This window comes from Cherax quadricarinatus, chromosome 96 (assembly GCF_038502225.1).
Source record: "Cherax quadricarinatus isolate ZL_2023a chromosome 96, ASM3850222v1, whole genome shotgun sequence".
Classification (NCBI taxonomy): domain Eukaryota; kingdom Metazoa; phylum Arthropoda; class Malacostraca; order Decapoda; family Parastacidae; genus Cherax; species Cherax quadricarinatus.
This window is the reverse complement of record NC_091387.1, coordinates 10,497,818-10,523,127: the sequence shown is the minus strand read 5'-3', so window position 1 is coordinate 10,523,127 and position 25,310 is coordinate 10,497,818. Positions and strand designations below refer to the sequence as shown.

Sequence of the window (25,310 nt, the reverse complement as noted above, 5' to 3'; positions counted from 1 at the left end):
GTTGAGTGGTGACGGCAGACAGTTACTAGGCATGTGGGGGGGGGTTGAAGTGTCAGCGGTAGTGTATTAAACCCACCACCGTGCACGATATTGTTACCATAGGGTATATGAGGGTTAGGGTGTGGATTGTGTTCCATGGTGGATGTGTGCCATCATGTTCAGACAGTCCTTGTATTATAGTCAGCCTTTTAGATGGCTGGATTGTGTTTGTGAAGTCCTTAATGCTCTTATAAATGTATAAAAGATTTGTCAATGAGTATACTAAGGTATAAGTGGTATGTTTTCAAGGGGGGGGGGGAGTGTAAGCATTACTAGGCAGGACTATCGTTTATCATAAGACCATCTTTTCACGTGAAGCACAGTACATAAAAGCAGTGTTTAATTAGTGCAGCAGCCAGTTCTGATGTCGTTATACAAGAGCTTCTTCGGTATTTGTGTAGTCACTGCAGATTGTTTCACTGCCTGTATCTTGTTACATATTGATTATGTACCCATATATCTTTTGTATCTGAGTTTTAAATAAAATATAAAAAAATACGAAGAAGAGGGACTTGCATTTTATGGAGGAAGGGATAACACGAACCATGGAATCAGAAGACAAGGCGGAGATAGAGGGAACGATAAGAGAAGACGAAGTGTTGGAGGCGTTACAGGGGATGAGTGTGAGGAAGACGCCAGGGATTGATGGCATACCTGGAGTTTACCTGGAGAGAGTTTCGGGGGTCAACGCCCCCGCGGCCCGGTCTGTGACCAGGCCTTGAATTCATAAACGACTGGAATAAACTTGTATCAACCACACTTTGTTACACTTGTAATTATAACTTAATTTTTCAAATGTGCTTTAGCACATGAGTGAAAGGCAAATTGTACTACACTTTTACACTATCAGCTAGTTATTGGAAAATTATTATTTTGCAAGTAAATGAGGCGATTTCTGGAAGATGTTTATAAGGTTATTAATACTTCAGATATCTAATGTGGCCTACTTCTGCAAAAAGGTTCAAAGCACTGGGTTAGACAAGTACTCGAGTAAGAATGGTTTGGTACAAGTTGGACCTGCCTTGTATGGTCAATTAGGCCTATTGGCATTCCAAATTATTTTTATTTAACAGGGAAGTCTTGAAGGAATGCTTGGTGCGTTTGTTGAATGAAATAAAGGTAAAGGGATGCATGGACATGACGCAGCGAATAGGGGTTGTCATGATTCCGAAGGGGGAAGTACAGAAAAGCATCCTGGATTATAGAGGTTTATCTTTAATGTGTGGAGAATATAAATTGTTTGCAAGGGTTTTAATAGGTTACATAGTGTTATTGGGAGGGTTATAGATAAGGGACAAATGGGTGTGACGGGGCGGTCAATGATTAGTGGACATGGGAGGATAAAGGGCTATGTAGATGATGGAGGAAGAGTGGAGGGGGTGTACTTGCATTGGATTGGAAGGCTGCTTATGATTGTGTAGAGCGAGAGACGTTATGGATGATAATGAGGCGCATGGGTTTTGGCGAGGAAATTGTCCGATGGGCCGAAACATTATACAAAGGCAGAGTATTACAGGTGCAAATCAATGGACGTGTGGGGAAGGTAGTTAGTATGGGTAGGGAACTGAGACAGGGATGTCCCATGTCTCAAATCCTATTTAAATGTCTGCAAGATTCTCTATATAGGATGATTAATGTTGGGGTGAGTGAAGGGGGAATACTACAGCCGGGCGCTACTGGTATAGTTGGGTATGTTGATACGATGGTTTTAGTTGGGGGAGAGGAGGGATTAAAAAATGTAGGTCGCATCGTCGAGATATTTAGTAGGGTAACAGGAATGTCTTAATGGAGTTAAGTGTAAATTGTTAGAGGTTGGTTCATGGGTGGGAGGGAACTTTGGACAAAAATATAGTTGGCAGGTAGATCAAATTAGTCTGTGGGGTATTATACAGACGAAGTGCAGGAAGCTAGATGCCAATTCCGTAAGGGTTGTGAAAGGAGTATTAGAGACACTAGGCGGAATACGGTCGAGTGGACTGACGATCCATCAGAGGGTCATAGTTACAAATACTCATTAATCCTAAATTGTGGCATGTGGCAGTGGTTTACCCTGTGTAGTAGATTGAAAAGCATGTATGTGAAAGTTATATACTGTTGGGTGGAGATCAGGGTGTAAGGGTGAGCGAGGTTATGGATGATGCGAGGCAGTGGTGGAGGGGTAGGGAATTGGAGGAGTGTATGTGTATGTTGAGATATTTATTAAGGGTTAGCATACCGGGAAAACTGTTGGTGCGAGTTTTGGGAAAGACTGTGAGGGGTAATGAGGTGGAGGGGGAGTGTCTTTCCTTTATATAATTGGACAGGTATCTGGGAAGCGTTTCGTAAATTACGTTTGAAGTCAAGGGCGCGGGAAACTGTATAGGTTTTTACATGGGATATTACCCACTAAAGTACGTAAGTATCGGGTGGATGTTGTGCAGTCCACATGTTTTGTGCGGGGAAGAGGAGACTGCATATCATATGGTGTATTTTTGTGAGGGTATAGCAAGGGTACGTCTATGGTTTCGTAGGGTCTTGGATATGGTAGGAGGTAGGTAGGTTAATGGTGTTGAAAGCTTTGAGTTTGTATATAGAGGGAGTGAGTGATAGCGTGAGAAGGGCGGTCATGTATTTAGTTGTGGATTATATTACTATATCGTGGGCTATGAGGGAGGTGGAGGGGAATAGTGTATGGACGAAGGTGGGGTATAGATTTTCCAGTTCCGCATAGGGTATTGAATGCGAGAAGGTTGCGCGAATTAATGGCGTAATGGATGGATAGGATTGGTCACTGCAATACGGGGGGAGGGGGGAAGAGTGTATACCTGGCATAAAAACTGTATCCAATACTCTCTTGATAGGGCAAAGTTTTAATTATTGACGTTTTATGACATGGGTGGTCACGGGGGCGCGAGGGGGGCTTATCAAATCGGTCAGGCATTTTTAAATTATGTTGAGCAAGTAAAATCTTGTAAATATACTTTTAAATCCTATATCATGTGATGTGTCAACTTATTTAAGTATAGGTATATGTATAAAGTGAGTACGTATATATTTTCAAGTGGAATGTTATGTCTGTCTGTTGGTATTCTTAGTAGCTATTGAAGGATTCTCGTTCCTTTTTTTTTTTTTTTTTTTTTGTTTAGGCGTAAAACTGTCCTTCAGTTTCAATTAAATAAATTATTAGTGTATGGATTATAATGGTTATAATGTACGTATTTTACTTACGTACTTGTATGAGTGTACTTTGTAATTAGCAGATGAAAAGGGGTTTGGGGATTTCTGCATAATGGCATTAAACCTCTACCTGTGGAATGAAGTATTTAAATGCCTATTGAAGTAAATTACAATGTAGACGAATGGTTCAGAGAACCGACATGTTGATAAATTAGACACATGTGCAACTCTTGGGTATCTTTATTGAGGAAACGTTTCGCCACACAGTGGCTTCATCAGTCCATACAAAGGAGAATCTTGAAGAACAGGAGGAGAATGAGGAACACATCGACTCAAGGTTGAGGGACTGATTACCTCATTCTCCTCCTGTTCTTCAAGTTTCTCCTATGTATGGACTGATGAAGCCACTGTGTGGCGAAACGTTTCCTCAAAGATACCCAAGAGTTGCACATGTGTCTAATTTATCAGTATATTACAATGTATATTATTTGATAATGTAATGGTTAACCATTTATTTGGCATCGATGTAACGGGATAATCTGTACAGGTGTACTTAGAGTTAAATGTTGCCTTTATATTGTACCTGGAGTTTACCTGGAGTGTTCCGGGGGGTCAACGACCCCGCGGCCCGGTCTGTGACCAGGCCTCCTGGTGGATCAGAGCCTGATCAACCAGGCTGTTACTACCTACTGCACTCAAACCAACGTACGAGCCACATCCCGGCTGGTCAGGTACCGACTTTAGGTGCCTGTATGTTGAGGATCCGATACTGTTCTTGTGTTAATATCATTTGTCATGTTAGGATAGCAGTAGGTTTTAACTATTGTAGTGTAGTTAATTAACTGAACATTCGTGTGTTGTATAATATGGTGAAATGGGGTTAAAGGGGGGGGGTAGGTTTACTGTTTGAATGTGATGAATGGTTTTGAAAAACCGACAAATTTAAGATTGAGACACTTGTGCAGCATATGGGAATCTTTATTCAGGAAACGTTTCGCCAGACAGTGGCTTCATCAGTCCAATACAAAGAGGAAGGCGTAAGGAGAGGAGGAGTATGAGGTAATCAGTCCCTCAGCCTGGAGTCGATGTGTTCAGTCCATCAGTCCACTGTGTGGCGAAACGTTTCCTGAATAAAGATTCCCATATGCTGCATAAGTGTCTCAATCTTCAACTGTTTGAATGTGGATAAATTACACATGTGCAACTCTTGGGTATCTTTGTGGAAACGTTTCGCTACAGTGGCTTCATCAGTCCGTACATAGGAGAAACTTGAACAGGAGGAGAATGAGGTAATCAGTCCCTCAACCTTGAGTCGATGTGTTCAGTCCATCAATCTTGAATAGAATACGGCATATGAGCGGAGAAGCAGCTTATAAACCGTATGGCAGGAGAGGTGTAGCAGTCATAGGTCGTGTCACATTTGTTCAATGTGGAAGTAGGTCGTGCCCAAGAATTAGGCAAGTGAAGAATTCCTAAGTATTAAGATCCCAAGAAGTTGCAGTGTCTGACAGATTTGTAGATGAATGGTTCAGAGAACCGACATGTTGATAAATTAGACACACGTGTCTAATTTATCAACATGTCGGTTCTCTGAACCATTCATCTACAAATCTGTTTGAATGTGTACTGAATGCAGTTACTCGGTGTATATATTGTAATTAGCAGATGGGAAGGGGTAAGAGGATTGTTTATTTTGTATTACTTTTATATTGTTTTAATGGAATTGTTTAATGGCATAATACATCTATAAGTTGCGTCCAGTGTATATATTAGACATATTATTGAATATTGTTTTATTGCTGTTGAGTCTAACATTGTATAAACTTCTATTTAGCTAGAGGAAATTAAGACACATGTGTAACATCTGGGTATCTTTATTGTAGACGTTTCGCCATCCAGTGGCTTTGTCAGTACAAATTCCAGGACATGAAGATAGTAGAACTATGTACAGAATGAGGTAATCAGTCCCTCAACCTTGGAGTAGGTGCGAAGAGCACCGTAGTCGTGGAGATTCTGAAGCAGAGAATAGAAGAATAGAATAGGACTCACTGGTAAGGACCCGCGAGGGGCAAGTGGGGACAGTGCGAAGAATAGACGGTGAGAAGAATGTCTCGAGTCGAAGAGAGAAGAGTCAGGACTAGACCTAACTGCTAAGCCTGGATAAACAATAACGAAGACGACATAAAAGACTTCTGAAGCAGAAGCAAGGTGCCTGACGCTTATATAGTAACGTCAGGTGGAAATGGGACGGGTAGCAGACGAGGACATAGTCACTGGTAGGCGGGATTCCCCAGTGAAAGTAGGTCCTTCCCAAAGAGATGGGTTAGTAACCTGCATACTTCCATTCACTACTAAAGGTAATCAATTTGTGGTCGATCGCGCCAAATTCCTCTATAATCTCCACATTGAGATTGACACATGTGCAACATCTGGGTATCTTTATTGTAGACGTTTCGCCATCCAGTGGCTTTATCAATACAAATTCCAGGACATAACTTGAAGACAGTAGAACTATGTACAGAAGATGAGGTAATCAGTCCCTCAACCTTGGAGTAGGTGCGAACAGCACCATAGTCGTGGAGATTTTCAGAATCTCCACGACTATGGTGCTCTTCGCACCTACTCCAAGGTTGAGGGACTGATTACCTCATATTCTGTACATAGTTCTACTATCTTCATGTCCTATAATTTGTATTGATAAAGCCACTGGATGGCGAAACGTCTACAATAAAGATACCCAGATGTTGCACATGTCTTAATCTCATCTCGTCGGTATTATATACCATTCGTACACAATCTCCACATTAACAAGAGTATCCCTGAAAGCCAGAACCAAGACAACCAGGTTATTTTTCCTACCTTGGCTCTACCACGGTGGAAATAAACGCATAAGCAGTGTAATATGATCCTTTATTGACAACGTTTCGCCCACAGTGGACTATATCACGTCACAAACCTATCTGCTTGTGTGTCGGTATTTTATACTATTTATTTTCTTGTTTCTACCACAAAAAGTTTTAAAGTTTTGGCTAATCACTATTAAGTATTTTGGTTCTCAATTACCAGTCGAGAAATTCTTACCAGTTTGCCTAACATTAGTCTAGCATTTCCTCTATTATCATCAGTATCATCAGTATCATTATCATCATTATCATTATCATCATCATTATCATTATCATTATCATTATCATTATCATTATTATCATCATTATCATCATTATCATCATTATCATCATCATTATCATTATCATTATCTTTATTATCATCATTATCATTATCATCATTATCATTATCATCATTATTATCATTATCATTATTATCATTATCATTATTATCATTATCATTATCATTATCATTATCATTATTATCATTATCATTATTATCATTATCATCATTATCATCATTATCATTATCATTATCTTTATTATCATCATCATTATTATCATCATTATTATTATCATTATCATCATTATCATTATCATCATCATTATCATCATTATCATCATCATCATTATCATTATCATTATCATCATCATTATCATCATTATCATCATTATCATTATCATTATCATTAACATCATTATCATTATCATTATCATTATCATTATCATCATTATCATTATCATTATCATCATTATTATCATTATCATCATCATTATCATCATTATCATCATTATCATTATCATTATCATTATCATCATTATCATTATCATTATCATTATCATTATCATCATTATCATTATCATTATCATTATCATTATCATTATCATTATCATTATTATCATTATCATTATTATCATTATCATTATCATTATTATCATTATCATTATTATCATTATCATCATCATTATTATCATTATCATTATCATCATCATTATTATCATTATCATTATTACCATCATTATCATTATCATTATCATTATCATTATTATCATTATCATTATTATCATTATCATTATCATCATCATCATTATTATCATTATCACTATCATCATTATCATCATTATCATTACCATCATTATCATTATTACCATCATTATCATTATCATCATCATCATTATCATTATCATTATCATCATTATCATCATTATCATTATCATCATCATCATTATCATTATCTATTATCTATTATATAATTTGCTAGACCTAGTCTTGTCAAATAAGGAAACACTCGTGAATAATCTGGAGATCACTGAAGAGCTTGGCGCAAGTGATCACAAATCCATCACTTTTAGCATTAATTGGGAATGCAAGAATAATGATAATACAGTAAAAATCCCTGATTTTCGTTCTGCCGATTATAATGGACTTAGGGAACATCTGTCTAATCTTGATTGGGGTTATCTAGCTAATGATTTTATTGACGATAATTATACTTATGAATATGAAGGGATCTGCTTTTATGATTGTTTTCTTAATAATGTATACAGTGCCCAGAGTATATACATTCCCCAGAGAGAAATTAGGTCTAATAATAACGATCCCAAATGGGTTAACAGGAGGCTAAAGCATCTATTATCCTACATTCTTATGTTCTTAAAGCCTTAACAATTTCCTCCCAAAGTAGTCTCCATAGGTTCCTATTTAACTTTGGGGGACGGTACCCCACGCTCTACCTAATTTTTCAATGTCCCCCTAAAAATTCTATCCAGTGTTCCTTTAATGCTTGTACCCTTTCCTGGCATTATTTAATCGGATGTACTACAAATAGTTTCCCTGTTCCCACTGTTTTGTATTTGTCGTTTTTAAAGTATTTAGGTACAGGTACACAGGTACAGGTACATAGGTACAATTACCACTGTCATTCGTCTCTCAACCCTTGAGTGGAGAGGACGTGTGCTGCTGCTGCCCCGTGGAGTTGTCTGGTGGCAGTATTATTTTCACCAACATGGCGCAGGCTCGCCGGCGCAGGGTAAATACTGTCTGCATTGAATTAACCAGTGGAGCTGTAACGGGGCCATCAATGGAGTTGCTTTTGCCTGCAATCATCAGAGATGCCTACGGAATAGCCAATGAGGAAATTTGCGAACTTGCAAAATTTAGTTCGGCGACTGTGTATGAGGCAGTGGTGAATAAGTTTCAAGAGGTGGCCATACCAGTTAACCATGCTGTGACGGTGCGGCTGCATGATGTGTCCAGCTATTTACACATGGGTTAAGATAAGGAATGTGCCGTTCGAGGCGGATGCATCTGACATCCGGTTCATTGTGTAAATACGGCACAATACATAAGATCACTGCAGGAAGGTGGTCAGTTGGCCCGTATGTGGGAATACCTGAGGGTGCATTCTCTGTCAAGATGACGCTCAGACATCCAATTCCATCGTAGGTGGTGATGGAAGATTTCAGGACTCAGGTTTTTGTAACATACGCTGGGCAGCGAAGCACTTGCCGTTTGTGCGGGTCGTATGATCACCTGGCTGCGCAATGTGAAAAGACGTGGTAAGGACCAGCAGCAACGACGAGATGTGGAGGAAAGGAGAGAGGATCAAGATCAACTGTTTGACTCTGCCTCAGCAGAGTTTGACATGGAGTGAGGAGGTTGAGAGGGCCGAAGAAAAGGAGATGGCAGGGGCTACGCAGGGGGACGACATCAATTCCCTGGACGTTGTAAAATTGCTGGATGAGGTCATTGCGGAAGCAAATGGTAGCGACGCGGAAACGACGATAGTGTCGACGTTTGAGAACATTTTGGGTAATGAGTCTTTGTCAGGATGTTGGTACAGACCTGGATCATGGGTCTGCAGTTGAGGAGGGCGTGGTGATGCCAGCCCGGCCTGAAGTGTGTCGTAAGGATGCCAAGTTGGTGAGAACTGTGGAGGTGGAGGTTCATCATGGCACTGAGCTGGATGACTTGATGCAGGTTGAGGGTACGACGCGAAAGCGCGCAGCAGTGCTTTCTGATTCCGACGACGTGCTTACGCCCGCACAACGACCTGGGAAGAAAACATGGGCGGAAGCAATGCGGAGAGGTTCAAGTGGCACCCAGGGGCAGGGGTTGGGTAAGGGTGGCCAGAAAGGGGGGGAGGGAAAAGGGTGCAATGAAACGATCAGGTGATAAGTCGGTAGTGTCAAGAGGGAAACCCCCTTTGTCGGTTTTAAGTGCCTGACATTGAACATCAATGGCTTGAGGTCTCAGAGAAAGTGTGAGTGGTTTAAGGAATATTTGGTGCGTCATGATGTTGACGTTGTGTTCTTGCAGGAACACAATTATAGACCGGGTTATGAGTTGAAGGTGGATGGGTATAATGTGTATGTTGAGCATGCAGTCAGATTGAAAGGTGTTTATCTGGAGTTTATCTGGAGAGAGTTCCGGGGGTCAACGCCCCCGCGGCCCGGTCTGTGACCAGGCCTCCTTAGGTCAGTGTCCCAGGATGCGACCCACACCAGTCGACTAACACCCAGGTACCCATTTTACTGATGGGGAACATAGACAACAGGTGGAAAGAAACACGTCCAATGTTTCTACTCTGGCTGGGAATCGAACCCAGGCCCTCACCGTGTGAAGCGAGAGCGTTAACCACCAGGCCACTTTGGCCATTTTGGTGAAAGAAACTAGCCCGTTGGTTGTCAGGCATAGTGAGGGGGGGAGAGGGGAGGGTGATTCGTGTGGATGGGTTATGGGGTCAGGTACAGATGACGTTGGTGTGTGTATGGCCCAGCAGAGGGAGATGTGAGGATAAAGAATAAATTCGTGAGGGACGTTCTGGTATATTATTTGCGTGGATTGCCGGGGGTTGCTGTGATAGGAGGTGACTGGAACTGTGTGATAAGGAGTAAGGATGTTGAACCGAGGGGGGCAGGGCATTGTTTGAGGATATTGGGAGAATTGTTATCCGGGGTAGGATTGACAGATGTTGAGGGAGGTGAGGTGGTGGAGCACATTTATTAAGCGTGGGTATGCGGCTAGGCTCGATCGATTATACGTGCCCAGGACAGTCGTAATACATAGTGTGAGGGTAATGGACGTAGTATTTTCTGATCACAGGGGTGTTTTGGTGGATATAGGTTGGGAGGGGTTGCCAAGAAGGTGTAAGGGGTTTTGGAAGTTGAATGTAAAGTTGTTGCGGGAAGAAGTCTCGACAGTCATTTGCTCAATTGTGGGAGGAGTTGGTGGCGGAGGCGCCTGGGAATAGTGAACTGGTTAGTTGGTGGGACTCTGTAGCGAAATCTCGTATTAAGGAATTTTATATTCGTAGTGGGAGGGAATATAACAGGTTGAAGTATGGGTACCAACCTTATCTTGAGGGGCAGTTGAGAGCTTGCTACGAGCGTGGGAGTGCTAGTTATCCTGTGAACAATATTGAGGGATTAAAGGAGCGTATCAGGGATTTGCAAAATGAAAGATTTGATGGCGCGCGAGTTTTGGGTGGGCTGGAAGAGGTGTTATGGGGTGACAGGCCTTCGGCATGCGTGTTGAGGAGACAGCGTAAGAGAAGAGTGGCGACGGAGATGGGATTAACTGTTCATGTGGGGATGGAAGGGTATAGAGAGGGGCAGGTATTAGTGACGACAGAGGGCATGAGTGGTTATCTAGATGCATGGTTTAGGTCATATGCACAAAACGGAGGTATTAGAGATGAGGCTTTAAAGGAAATGGGAGGTTTTGTGCAATGTGAGATTGATGGTATAGATAGGGTAACATTAGAAGGTCCGATCACGATCACGGAAAGTGAGATTTCGCACGCTTTGTCTGGTGCAAGTTTAGGTAAGGCGCCAGGTGTAGATGGGTTGCCTAATGATTTTTACGTTAGGAATTGGGAAGTATTGAGAGGATTTTTAGTTAGGTTATTCAATGTAATGAAGGATGATGGGGGAATGGGTGAGCAGCAAAGGACTGCTGTCGTGGTATTAGTTCCGAAAGGTGGACAGACTACGGTAGAGGATTACCGAGCAATATCGCTTATGTGGCGATTATAAGTTATTTGCACGGATATTAGGGAATAGAATAAAAAAGGTGATAGGTAACGTAATTGACAGAGGACAATACGGGGTACCGGGTACGACAATGTATGAAGGGCATGGAGTTCTTAGAAGTTTTATAGAACAGAGGGGGGAGTTGGGGGGTGGGGGTGTGTTGGCATTGGATTGGCGAGCTGCTTACGATAGTGTGGAGAGGGATGCGTTATGGAGGTTCATGCGTTGGCAGGGATTCGGGAAGGAAATTATATCTTGGGCGAAAACATTGTATCAGGGAGCATCTATGAGAGTACAGGTTAATGGAAGGCTAGGTGTTAACATTCAGATGGGAAGGGGTTTGCGACAGGGTTGCCCTCTGTCGCAAATATTGTTTGCGTATCTCCAGGATCCCTTTTATAGGGCAGTTAGGTGGAGTATCACAAGTGGAGGGGTTAGTAATGAACGAGAGGGTCGGCCGGGTATTGTGGGTTATGTGGATGACACAACTGTATTGGTGAGGGATGAGAAGGATTTACACAAGGTAGGAAAGGTGGTAGATGTGTTTGGCGAGGCTACTGGGATGGAAATTAATGTGGCAAAGTCTAAGTATATGGACCTAGGCAATCACGTAAATAGAGGTGGGACTGTAGGGCACGGGTGGAGTGTGGTGGATCAGCTATTGATTTGTTGGATAGTGTACGCTAAGAATGATAGGGTCGCACAAGAGGTAAATTCGATGCGCACCGTGGATGGGGTATTGAAAAGATTGGGTGGTTTGAGGACGGCGCAGCTAACGTTGCATCAGAGGGTCATTGTGACGAACGTCCTGCTGTATAGCAAGATATGGCACGTGGTGGCAATATACCCACTGAGGCGGCGAGAGGTGCAACGGTTGCAACATGGGATTTTCCGATTTATATGGGGATCAGGTTGTGACTGGCTAAGTAGAGGGGTGGTGATGCTTCCCGTTAGCCACGGGGGGCTGGGGCTTATACCTTTAGAAAAGCGTATGATGAGTGTGTATCTAAAATGCGGGTATTTGAGGGAGGTGGGGGCGAGGAGAGGGGGGCTAGAAAAACTGCGTATGGATATGCAACGATGGTAGGGGGGTAAGGATTTAATGATTGGTGAGGCCATGTTGAGGGTTTTAATGACGGTGAGGGATCCGAAGCGCCTTAAATTGAGGATTCTAGAGAGGGTGGGGGGCAGGTCTGTGGTGGCGGCAGTTGAGGGGGCATACCCCATGTATGCGTGGGGGAATATCTGGAAATGTTTACGGCAATTGTGTATTAAACCAGGTGTAAGGGAGGTAATGTTTAGGTTTCTACATGTAATCTTGCCGTCTGGTGTTGTGTTATTTAATAGGAGACTAAGGGAGGGTGGGGAGTGCAAAGCGTGTGGATGTTCCGAGACTATTTTTCATGCGGTGTATTTTTGTAATTGTTTAGAAGCTGTGAGGGTATGGTTAGGTAGGGTAGTTAGGTTAGTGGGTGGGGAAGGGTTACAGGTGTTAAGTTTAGATATAGGTGGGATGAGTCAGATGGTGGTAAATGCGGTTGCGTATGTGGTCACTGGTTTTATTTATACGTCTTGGGCTATGAGGGAGGTGGGTGTGAGGGAGGTGGGTGTGAGGGAGGTGGGTGTGAGGGAGGTGGGTGTGAGGGAGGTGGGTGTGAGGGAGGTGGGTGTGAGGGAGGTGGGTGTGAGGGAGGTGGGTGTGAGGGAGGTGGGTGTGAGGGAGGTGGGTGTGAGGGAGGTGGGTGTGAGGGAGGTGGGTGTGAGGGAGGTGGGTGTGAGGGAGGTGGGTGTGAGGGAGGTGGGTGTGAGGGAGGTGGGTGTGGATGAAAGAATAAAGGTGTTAGCAGCCACCATTTATAGAACTAAGTGTCGCAATAGGGATCTTTATGGGGGAAGGTGGGAGACAGCGTTTACTGAGGGATACCGGAGTTTTAAGTTGAAGGATTTACGGGATTTAAGTGTAAATGGGTAGCGACGGGCTAGTTTCTTGAGCGGAGATGTGTGAATGGTTTTTAAAGTGTGTGACTGGATTTGCACTGATACATTTATGCTTTTCCTGAGTAGTGAGTGTGGTGTGGGTGGTGTTTTTACACATGTGTTCCCTTTATGTCGTGAAGATTTTGGATAGTACATGTACGTAATGTATTGGAGCGCTACATCATTGTGTATACAAGGTGAAGGAAAGGGTAGAATCTTAGTTTTTGTGTGTGTGAGAATGACTTTTCGTTATTGTGAGTGTCTTCAAAGATGTTATAGAAAGCACATACTACATGGTGTTACTAAGGTCTGCCATATGAATGTATCGAATATGCTGTAATACTAAGTCCGGGGTTTCCCTTCTTGTAGGATGCATTCTGTAAGACACTTTCTGTATACCTGTAAAAAAAAAACATTACCAGTTTGTTACCTAGGACAACTCGGTTGTCGAATTTAATTTAATAACGTATACTTACCTCTATTTTATCCAAGGCTAATTCTATTTGTTGATGGTATGTTTAACGAAGATACTCGCGTAGAAGAATGGTTCACAGAACCGACACGTTCATAAATTAGATATGTGTGCAGCTCTTGGGTATCTTTTATTAAGGAAACGTTTCGCCTACACAGTAGGCTTGTTCAGTCCATACAAAGGAGAAACTTGAAGAACAGGAGGAGAATGAGGTAATCAGTCCCTCAACCTTGAGTCGATGTGGTCAGTCCATCGATCTTGAATAGAATACGGCAGATGAGCGGAGATGTTCTTCACGTTTTTCCTTTGTATGGGCTGAAGAAGCCTACTGTGTAGGCGAAACGTTTCCTTAATGAAAATACCCAAGAGTTGCATACACACGTTCTCTCCCACTCCGGAACCGAGTCTTTTTTCGAGGGGAGAATTAATATCAGGTAAAAAGTGGTACTGGTGACAAGGAGGGCAGGGGGGGGGATGGTAATGTAGTTGACATTAACTTAACTAAACTTAACCTAGCGTAATTTAACATTCAACCTAACCATTATTCCGAACCGACCCAAGTCAGTCATCTAAAATACCAGACTAAATCGTCCGTGGGTCGAAACTTCTGTTCATTTTCTCCCTTCATCTTCCACCTCATTTCATTCATAGTCTAAGAACAAACTGAAACTCTCAAACCATAACACGGATGGGGTTCGAACCCGCGATCAGTGTCATTACGATTTCGAGAGTAGAGTCGAACCGAAGCTCATAACCCAAGAACAAAGTGACAGAAATACCGATCCATTGTCAATTTCGCTACAATCGACCCTTGAACAACACAGGACTCGAACTCCGCACCTCCACCTAAACGTCATCTTTTCAGATATATATATATATATATATATATATATATATATATATATATATATATATATATATATATATATATATATATATATATATATATATAAAATTAGGCATTTGATGTACCTATATAGATACTACTCGGTACACACGTTTTAATTTTTTTATTAACACATCGGCAGTCTCATACTAAGGTATGGTGATCCAAAAAAGAATAACTTTCACCATCATTCAGTCCATCACTGTCTTGCCAGAGGTGCTTTACACTGTAGTTATAAAACTGGAACATTAACGCCCCTTCTGCACAAATAATTACAGATCGTATATGTTGCATTTGCAGTTTACCTGTAGTTTTACCTGGACAGTTCCGGGGGTCAGCGCCCCCCGCCGCCCGGTTTGCAATATTAAATCATAATAAATCTTTCACTTGATCTTTTAATTATTAATACGTATATCATCTTCAGTATTTTGACTCATCAAGGGAGGTTCCTTGATGCTGGTGTGGGGCTCTTGATCTAGGGAATTGGATATGTGCTCCAGTTCCCTGGATTGAGCCTGAATATCTTCCACCTCCCCACAGGCGCTGTATAATCCTACGGGTTTAGCGTTCCACATTATTATAAGCGTTTTCAATCGTAAAATTAGGCTATCGATAAATAAACGACTAAAAATTCATTTTCTCGTTTAATATTTTCTTTTCTCTAGTTTATTGTAAGAATAGTTTATAATATATAAAAGTTTGTTATAAATCTGTCAATAGTAGGCCATTAGTAAAGTTTTTGAGTGTTGTAGGCAGATTTTCGACTGGGTTGGGGGGGGGTCTCGGCGCTTTTAACCCCCCCCCCTTATTCGAGGGTCAACTGTATTATACTGAATATGGAAGAATGACACACTTTTGCAACATTAATAAGGGATCTTTACTGTTGGAACTTTCCGCCAGCCAGTGGCTGTCTTCAGTCCACTAGAGAAAGAACAGTGGAGAGAGAATTTCTTAAATCTTTGAAAACGTGGCTTAGGTCTAAGGCTTCCTACATTACACTAATTTGTATGTTATGCAGAGGGAGAAGTCATCTCAGGTCACTGTTGAGATAGGTCAAGATTTTAATCAGGCTTCTTGTAAGACGGCAGCAGACTTACGAGGTCACTATAAAGAAGGGGGAAGTCTCATCAGTCCACTATTGTAAAGGGAAAATTCTTATCAGGCCCCTATTGAACGAGGTCCACATGAATCATTGTGGAGGAAGTGAGGGTCGCCAGGTGAGGGGTGGGTAGACTAGGAGGAGCTGACTGGTTGTTTTGTTGCTTGAAGCATGGTAATGTGTGAGGTTGTGCAACCATGGGAGGGTGTGTGAGGTTGCTGTGTAACCATGGGACGGCGTGAGAGGTTGCTGTGTAACCAGGGGTGGGCGTGTGAGGTTGTGCAACCATGGGAGGGCGTGTGAGGTGTGAGGTTGCTGTGTAACCATGGGAGGGCGTGAGAGGTTGTGCAACCATGGGAGGGCGTGTGAGGTGCAACCATGGGAGGGCGTGTGAGGTTGTGCAACCATGGGAGGGCGTGTGAGGTGCAACCATGGGAGGGCGTGTGAGGTTGTGCAACCATGGGAGGGCGTGTGAGGTGCAACCATGGGAGGGCGTGTGAGGTTGTGCAACCATGGGAGGGCGTGTGAGGTTGTGCAACCATGGGAGGGCGTGTGAGGTTGTGCAACCATGGGAGGGCGTGTGAGGTGCAACCATGGGAGGGCGTATGAGGTTGTGCAACCATGGGAGGGCGTGAGAGGTTGCTGTGTAACCAGGGGTGGGCGTGTGAGCACAGCAACCATGGGAGGGGGTGTGAGGTTGCTGTGCAACCATGGGAGGGTGTGTGAGGTTGCTGTGCAACCATGGGAGGGTGTGTGAGGTTGCTGTGCAACCATGGGAGGGCGTGAGAGGTTGCTGTGCAACCATGGGAGGGCGTGAGAGGTTGCTGTGCAACCATGGGAGGGCGTGAGAGGTTGCTGTGCAACCATGGGAGGGCGTGTGAGGTTGCTGTGCAACCATGGGAGGGCGTGTGAGGTTGCTGTGCAACCATGGGAGGGCGTGTGAGGTTGCTGTGCAACCATGGGAGGGCGTGTGAGGTTGCTGTGCAACCATGGGAGGGCGTGTGAGGTTGCTGTGCAACCATGGGAGGGCGTGTGAGGTTGCTGTGCAACCATGGGAGGGCGTGTGAGGTTGCTGTGCAACCATGGGAGGGCGTGGGATGTTGCTGTGCAACCATGGGAGGGCGTGTGAGGTTGCTGTGCAACCATGGGAGGGCGTGTGAGGTTGCTGTGCAACCATGGGAGGGCGTGTGAGGTTGCTGTGCAACCATGGGAGGGCGTGTGAGGTTGCTGTGCAACCATGGGAGGGCGTGCGAGGTTGCTGTGCAACCATGGGAGGGCGTGCGAGGTTGCTGTGCAACCATGGGAGGGCGTGCGAGGTTGCTGTGCAACCACGGGAGGGCGTGCGAGGTTGCTGTGCAACCACGGGAGGGCGTGCGAGGTTGCTGTGCAACCACGGGAGGGCGTGCGAGGTTGCTGTGCAACCACGGGAGGGCGTGCGAGGTTGCTGTGCAACCACGGGAGGGCGTGCGAGGTTGCTGTGCAACCACGGGAGTTCGTGCGAGGTTGCTGTGCAACCACGGGAGTTCGTGCGAGGTTGCTGTGCAACCACGGGAGTTCGTGCGAGGTTGCTGTGCACCACGGGAGTTCGTGCGAGGTTGCTGTGCAACCACGGGAGTTCGTGCGAGGTTGCTGTGCAACCACGGGAGTTCGTGCGAGGTTGCTGTGCAACCACGGGAGTTCGTGCGAGGTTGCTGTGCAACCACGGGAGTTCGTGCGAGGTTGCTGTGCAACCACGGGAGTTCGTGCGAGGTTGCTGTGCAACCACGGGAGTTCGTGCGAGGTTGCTGTGCAACCACGGGAGTTCGTGCGAGGTTGCTGTGCAACCACGGGAGTTCGTGCGAGGTTGCTGTGCAACCACGGGAGGGCGTGCGAGGTTGCTGTGCAACCACGGGGGGGCGTGAGAGGTTGCTGTGCAACCAGGGGGGGGCGTGCGAGGTTGCTGTGCAACCATGGGGGGGGGGCGTGAGAGGTTGCTGTGCAACCATGGGGGGGGGGGCGTGAGAGGTTGCTGTGCAACCATGGGGGGGGCGTGCGTGAGAGGTTGCTGTGCAACCATGGGGGGGGCGTGTGAGGTTGCTGTGCAACCATGGGAGGGCGTGTGAGGTTGCTGTGCAACCACGGGGGGGCGTGAGAGGTTGCTGTGCAACCAGGGGGGGGCGTGTGAGGTTGCTGTGCAACCATGGGGGGGCGTGTGAGGTTGCTGTGCAACCAGGGGAGGGCGCGTGAGGTTGCTGTGCAACTAGGGGAGGGCGCGTGGGGGTTCTCTTTAACATGGGGAGGGTGTGTGAGGCTCCTTGGAAGCAGCAGCAGCATCTGGGGTTCAATTAGGTTCACAATTTTACCCCCTCCCTCCAACCTTCCCTAGGACGACCCCCTACCGCACCTTCTCTACACAACACTTACACTCTAAGTCATTCTCATTCCATTCTGCATGTCCGAACCACCTCAACAGCCCTTCCTCAGCCCTCTGGATAATAGATTTGGTAAGAACCACCTCAACAGCCCTTCCTCAGCCCTCTGGATAATAGATTTGGTAAGAACCACCTCAACAGCCCTTCCTCAGCCCTCTGGATAATAGATTTGGTAAGAACCACCTCAACAGCCCTTCCTCGGCCCTCTGGATAATAGATTTGGTAAGAACCACCTCAACAGCCCTTCCTCAGCCCTCTGGATAATAGATTTGGTAAGAACCACCTCAACAGCCCTTCCTCAGCCCTCTGGATAATAGATTTGGTAAGAACCACCTCAACAGCCCTTCCTCAGCCCTCTGGATAATAGATTTGGTAAGAACCACCTCAACAGCCCTTCCTCAGCCCTCTGGATAATAGATTTGGTAAGAACCACCTCAACAGCCCTTCCTCAGCCCTCTGGATAATAGATTTGGTAAGAACCACCTCAACAGCCCTTCCTCAGCCCTCTGGATAATTGATTTGGTAAGAACCACCTCAACAGCCCTTCCTCAGCCCTCTGGATAATAGATTTGGTAAGAACCACCTCAACAGCCCTTCCTCAGCCCTCTGGATAATAGATTTGGTAAGAACCACCTCAACAGCCCTTCCTCAGCCCTCTGGATAATAGATTTGGTAAGAACCACCTCAACAGCCCTTCCTCAGCCCTCTGGATAATAGATTTGGTAAGAACCACCTCAACAGCCCTTCCTCAGCCCTCTGGATAATAGATTTGGTAAGAACCACCTCAACAGCCCTTCCTCAGCCCTCTGGATAATAGATTTGGTAAGAACCACCTCAACAGCCCTTCCTCAGCCCTCTGGATAATAGATTTGGTAAGAACCACCTCAACAGCCCTTCCTCAGCCCTCTGGATAATAGATTTGGTAAGAACCACCTCAACAGCCCTTCCTCAGCCCTCTGGATAATAGATTTGGTAAGAACCACCTCAACAGCCCTTCCTCAGCCCTCTGGATAATAGATTTGGTAAGAACCACCTCAACAGCCCTTCCTCAGCCCTCTGGATAATAGATTTGGTAAGAACCACCTCAACAGCCCTTCCTCAGCCCTCTGGATAATAGATTTGGTAAGAACCACCTCAACAGCCCTTCCTCAGCCCTCTGGATAATAGATTTGGTAAGAACCACCTCAACAGCCCTTCCTCAGCCCTCTGGATAATAGATTTGGTAAGAACCACCTCAACAGCCCTTCCTCAGCCCTCTGGATAATAGATTTGGTAAGAACCACCTCAACAGCCCTTCCTCAGCCCTCTGGATAATAGATTTGGTAAGAACCACCTCAACAGCCCTTCCTCAGCCCTCTGGATAATAGATTTGGTAAGAACCACCTCAACAGCCCTTCCTCAGCCCTCTGGATAATAGATTTGGTAAGAACCACCTCAACAGCCCTTCCTCAGCCCTCTGGATAATAGATTTGGTAAGAACCACCTCAACAGCCCTTCCTCAGCCCTCTGGATAATAGATTTGGTAAGAACCACCTCAACAGCCCTTCCTCAGCCCTCTGGATAATAGATTTGGTAAGAACCACCTCAACAGCCCTTCCTCAGCCCTCTGGATAATAGATTTGGTAAGAAATACATGAATTTAAAATATTAGAGACGTATGGACTTCTCCCTACATCTGCTGACCCAGTTTCTCTAACAGTAGATGGACATCAGAGATGCGCATCACTGGAGTTTACCTAGAGAGAGTTCCGGGGGTCAACGCCCCCGCGGCCCGGTCTGTGACCAGGCATCCTGGTGGATCAGAGCCTGATCAATCACTGCCTGGCTGATCTGAAGAAAGTCTTTGCCAATTCTTCCCTCGTTAAAAAAAAAATCCATTCTGTTTTTGATTTGAAAGATTTTCTTAATATTTTACTTAATTTGCCTGTATTTTTTACTACCATAATGTTATTAGCATTCTAATTTTTTGTGGTATTTTATATGTATAATTTCCTGTATGGTTACTTCGGTGAGATCGACACCATGTCCAGCCCTTCTAGGGTAGGGTAGGTCTCTGAGCACGAGCTTGCAGCTCACAAGACTGTCCATACCACGGGCGGGATTTGAACCCGCAGTCAGTCTGTCACAAGACTGCCATTCCCAATAACCCCCTTGGGGTGGGGATAGCAGACCAGAGAGGCATAGCTTCTCCCTACGAGAAGCTAGGTCTGGGGACAGTTGGTCCCAAAGATGAGGGGGTACTTGTGCCTCCTCCCATGGGAGACTTAGGTCTCAGACACTCCCTAGACAGGGAGCCAAGGCCGGGCTGGAGAAATACCGGCGAATCTTTAAAAATAATACTTGAGTGACCAAAAAATATTCATGAATATCACACATATACTGAACTTTGCAGCAATGAAGATGATCTAGGCGTACCAGGTCCGGTCGCTGTATCTCGGAGCACTGACCGTCGCTATAGCGAGGTAAGACATTTACATGTTAATTCTTGGGATATCTTGCGTACCAAACGTTTTATTTAATGAAGTTTATTTATACTGTATTGTGAGAGGCATCCCAGCCCAAGTGTAGATTTAAACTGGCCTGTGAATATTTACATACTTGCCATAGGTTTAAGCCCTAACTATTGTGGGATTTCTTGAAACTAAGAATGCTAATAAGGGTGGTCACACAGGCATTTCTTTAGGTTATTTGATATCCTGGTGGTGCAAATATACTCTTGCCAGGTCGTCAGAGAATATATGAAGAGGCAGAAACTGCAAGGGAATGTGAGTAATGAAAGTGTCGAGCCGGCGGAGCTGGTTACTCACCTGGCAGATCAAGCCGGCCCCAACGAAACCACCTACATCAGGTATGTTACTTGTTGTTTCACCTCTGTTATTTGAGGGACACGTTGAAGTACTGGATAAGTAGCACGAATCTGGGAAGAGCTGTTATCACGAAAGTGCCTTTGCGTCTTTGGTTATTGTGCATGACTGGTAACGATACCGTCAAGATTGAGACATTTGCAACATCTGTGTATCTATTGTAGATGTTCCTACACGAGTGGCTTTATCAATACAAATTCAAGGACATGATTATATACAAAAGATCAGGTATCAGTCCCTCAGCTTTGGGGTTGAAGACCACGGCAATCTTGAAGCTGAAGCACAGAAAGATAGGCGTTTATGTACTGGTATCGGACGTGTAGCAGACGAAGACAATCACTGGAAGACTGGATTTCCCAGTGGAACTGGATCATACCCAAGGGACTGGCCAAGAGTAAGCAAGAAGGTTGTAATATCCCCTGAACCAAGATTCCACGATGCTGACGTGTCCACGAATAGTATACAATAGCAGTCTTGGCCACTTGACTCAGACATTGGGTCACCATTAGTAATATTTTTTTGTTGCTCGGGATGAGACTAGGTGTCGAGAAACATTTCAGTCATCTGCAAATAGCAAAATTTATACTTTAAACTCTTCTGGTACGTCTATTACTCGTTCATGTACTAGCAGTAATAGCAGCAGCAGTAGTAGCAGGCGGCGGCCTCCCAGTGAGACGAAACTACTCCATGTTGGAACCATCTGTATTCTTTTCTTGTGCTGCTGCCTCTCTGGTCATTGTAGTAATGATGGTATTAGATACCAACACTGGGTTTTTACTTACACCGGTTGTCTGTTCACCCATCAGTAAAATGGCTACCTGGGTGTTAGTGGACTGGTGTTGGTGACGTCCTGGGTGTTAGTGGACTGGCGTGGGTGGCATCCTGGGTGTTAGTGGACTGGTGTGGGTGGCATCCTGGGACAAAACTGACATAATTTGTGGGAAATGCTCAGCATAACAAGCAACTTTCTATATAGTAGTATGTCACTGATGTCAGCTATGGTCTGTATACCTTGTACATGTACTTGTATGCCTTGTACTTGTATGCCTTGTACTTGTATGCCTTGTACTTGTATGCCTTGTATGCCTTGTACATGTACTTGTATGCCTTGTATGCCTTGTACTTGTATGCCTTGTACATGTACTTGTATGCCTTGTACATGTACTTGTATGCCTTGTACATGTACTTGTAATACACCTTGTACATGTAGTAAACAGATATATACATAAGCGAAGTCTCGCTTGTATTACGAACCTAAAGTTTAGTCATGGTACTATAGATTAGATATAAATTCCTTTGAAACAGAGGATCAAGTTAACTCACTGTATAAGAAATCTTAACTACAAAGTTGGACTGCGATCCCTGAACGTATATTCTCTTAAGACTTAGAACGGAGACCTGAATTATTAAGGGTAAAAACAGAAAATAGACGTTGATAAAGAAATGCCCCTTGGAGAAAACTCTAAATGAATACAAATTAGATTAGACTTAGAAAGGATGTAGGAAAGTATATTGATTTAGACATAGTCGACGACTGGATCAAAGTTCTTAGCAGTATTGAAACCAAGTCCTCTGGTAACTTTAAACGTAATTTAGACTAACGAGTGAGAGTGGTTGGATTTAAGTGGGTTTTGTACACCAAGAATTAACAGGGTTATGACTTAAACCTGTTCAGCCATAACTTCATTTTATATTCACATTCATTGCCGATAACTTGAGAATGTAAACTGTGCGAGTCTTCAAACTTCGTGCTGGTGTATTTTAAGATATTAAGTCTCCGAAATAACTCAAGAATGCCTCTTCAGCCAGTCTTAAAACCTGGTATTTCTTCGACTTAACTTCGGGTTGTGTATTTGTATACCTTATTTCCTGACACTGGACATTAGTGTCCATGTGATAACTTGCAAGTCTCCTTTAACCTGCATCAAATCTTCAACGCTAATTACATTAAAAAGTTAAGTCACTCCACTATTTGGCGTTCGTTGACGTGCATGAGGCTGGGGTTGTACACTACTGGGATACCTTTCTCAGAGTATAGACTGATGCGTATATATAACTTTATTTTGTAGATAATTTATAACTCGTTAGTTGATACTTGTGCAATATCTGGGTATCTTTAGATACCCAAATGTTGCACATGTCTAATTTTTTCTGGAAACGTTTCGCAAAAGGGGTAATGATTTTGAGGTAATCAGTCCCTGTGTTTTGATAAAATTAGACTGAGCACGTTGGCTTCAAGCTGAGGGACTGATTACCTCACCTTCCGCCGTTCTTTGTATTAGAATTTAGACTGATGAAGCCAATGGTGAGCGAAACGTCTTCGTAATAAAAATACCGAAATGCTGCATAAGTGTCCCATTCCTGAATATAATTTTTCCCCAGTATGTCTGGTTCCTCTGATTACAAACACGTACACAATCCTTCATTTATCTGTTGGGTCTAACCCAGGCTTTTTTTCTTTAGGTGCACCGTGGCCTGGTGGCTAAAGCTCTCGCTTCACACGACGAGGGTCTGGGTTCGATTCCCAGCGCTGGTAGAAACATTGGACGTGTTTCTTTACACCGGTTGTCTATGTTCACCCATCAGTATAATGGGTACCTGGGTGTTAGTGGACTGGTGTGGGTGGCATCCTGGGTGTTAGTGGACTGGTGTGGGTGGCATCCTGGGTGTTAGTGGACTGGTGTGGGTGGCATCCTGGGTGTTAGTGGACTGGTGTGGGTGGCATCCTGCGTGTTAGTGGACTGGTGTGGGTGGCATCCTGCGTGTTAGTGGACTGGTGTGGGTGGCATCCTGGGACAAGGACCTAATCTGCGGGAAATGCTCAGCATAACAAGTGACTTTCTGTATACTAGTAGTATGCCATTGATGTCAGCTATGGTCTGTATACCTTGTACATGTACTGGTATACCTTGTACATGTACTGGTATACCTTGTACATGTACTGGTATACCTTGTACTTGTAGTAAATAGATATTTCAATTCTTTCCTCTTCCCCATCAATTTCTTCCACTATCCGCACCCCCTCACCCCTTGTTGGTCCTTACCTGCGAGTTAATTCTATTGTACAAAACAGTTTATATTAATTGGTAAACTGATTGCAGTCATCTCCAAGGGAAACCGGCGCAGAGTTCTTCCTCTGTAAGCCATGTGTGTTGAAAATACTATGAAATACCGAGAAGTTGATTAATACGCGTATGCAACGGTTGGATCTCGGTTGTTCAAGCGTTTTTCCCAGACCATAAAGCTGAACTCTTCTCCAGGATGAGGGACTGACCACCTCAAATAATATTTCTCCAAGGTTGATGGACTGATTACATAATCATTATTTCACTGCTACACCTATTGCGACTGTGACTGAAGAAACCTACTATGTAAGCGAAAGCTTTCAACACTTAGGATACCCAACTGTCAAGTGTCTTAAGCGATGCGTGTCGTAAAAGGCGATTAAAATGCCCGGAGCAAGAAGCTAGTAACCCCCTTCGTATAAATTACTGAGTGTGAAAAAAATTATCTTGTGTGTTTGTAAATAAAACATGAATTATTAACAGTTATTTGGTTCGCTGCAGTTGGGACCATCCAGACACTCCGAGGACCATGAGAACTTCGGAAATACCTGATCCCAACCCGTCGCTGACACCGCAGTTAACTGCATCGGGGAAAGATTCCGAGAAATCTCTCTACCTGAGTGTTAAGGGAAGTCCAAAAGATGATTCTCCTGCAGGATATTCCTTCTCCATCCCTCCTAAAAGTGCCACGAGGTCTCAGAAGTCTTCCTCGGCACAAACAGATAAGTTTAGTTCACCATTTTCACAAGTTTCTGTTTCTTCTAATGGCCAGGATTCAAGTTCTTACCACAGTGTGTCTCCAAAAACGGACATGAAAACCTTCAAAACGCCTCCAAAACATCCAGATCAACATTTACCTGAGAATGCAGCGCAGTTATCTGCTGGAGGCAACCACAAGATTAACCATCCATCTCCACCAGTGAAATCTCCACCAGTGAAATCTCCACCAGTGAAATCAACCAATCCATTCAGTGGTTATCCTACAACTAATCCCTTCCGTGGGACTACGAAGGTATGAATACTTAGAAATAACGAGGCTGAGATGTAGATATGTAGTATAGCCTAGTAATGTAGGAGATAATTGCTGTTACAATTTTTCTATCCAGAGACTAGGTGATTTTCTCTTGAGAAATGAGGCTTTATTGATGAATGTAAATTGTTAGTTACTATTGTCCTCTTAAGACATTAGTGGCATCCAGTTGGCATTAAATTAACATGATCTTCTGCTCTTAGGAAAGCAACTCAGGTGATCAGGTCGACCATCCTACGGGTCTCCTTGGGATGCTAAACATACCCACGAGTCCGTGTAAGACCCCGGCCATCAAGATAACTTCTGTCGGTGGGTCATACAGAGACCTTGGTGAGTACTAAGACGATACTCTTGTGCAGGAAGGAACTGTACCCGGAAAAAGATGATTAGGAGAA

At 44.2% G+C, this 25,310-nt stretch overlaps 1 protein-coding gene across 1 annotated transcript in view; it reads left to right on the top strand.

Moving 5' to 3' along the window:
- The window catches only part of LOC128701764 (uncharacterized), a 35,695-nt gene extending 10,439 nt beyond the window's left edge, over positions 1-25,256 (top strand). The window contains exons 2-5 of the mRNA XM_070105093.1: positions 20,349-20,418; positions 20,680-20,804; positions 24,387-24,897; positions 25,119-25,256. Of these exons, the coding sequence (XP_069961194.1) occupies positions 20,349-20,418; positions 20,680-20,804; positions 24,387-24,897; positions 25,119-25,256 (844 nt within the window). The remainder of the gene's footprint in view (positions 1-20,348; positions 20,419-20,679; positions 20,805-24,386; positions 24,898-25,118) is intronic.
- The last annotated feature ends 54 nt before the right edge of the window (positions 25,257-25,310 follow it).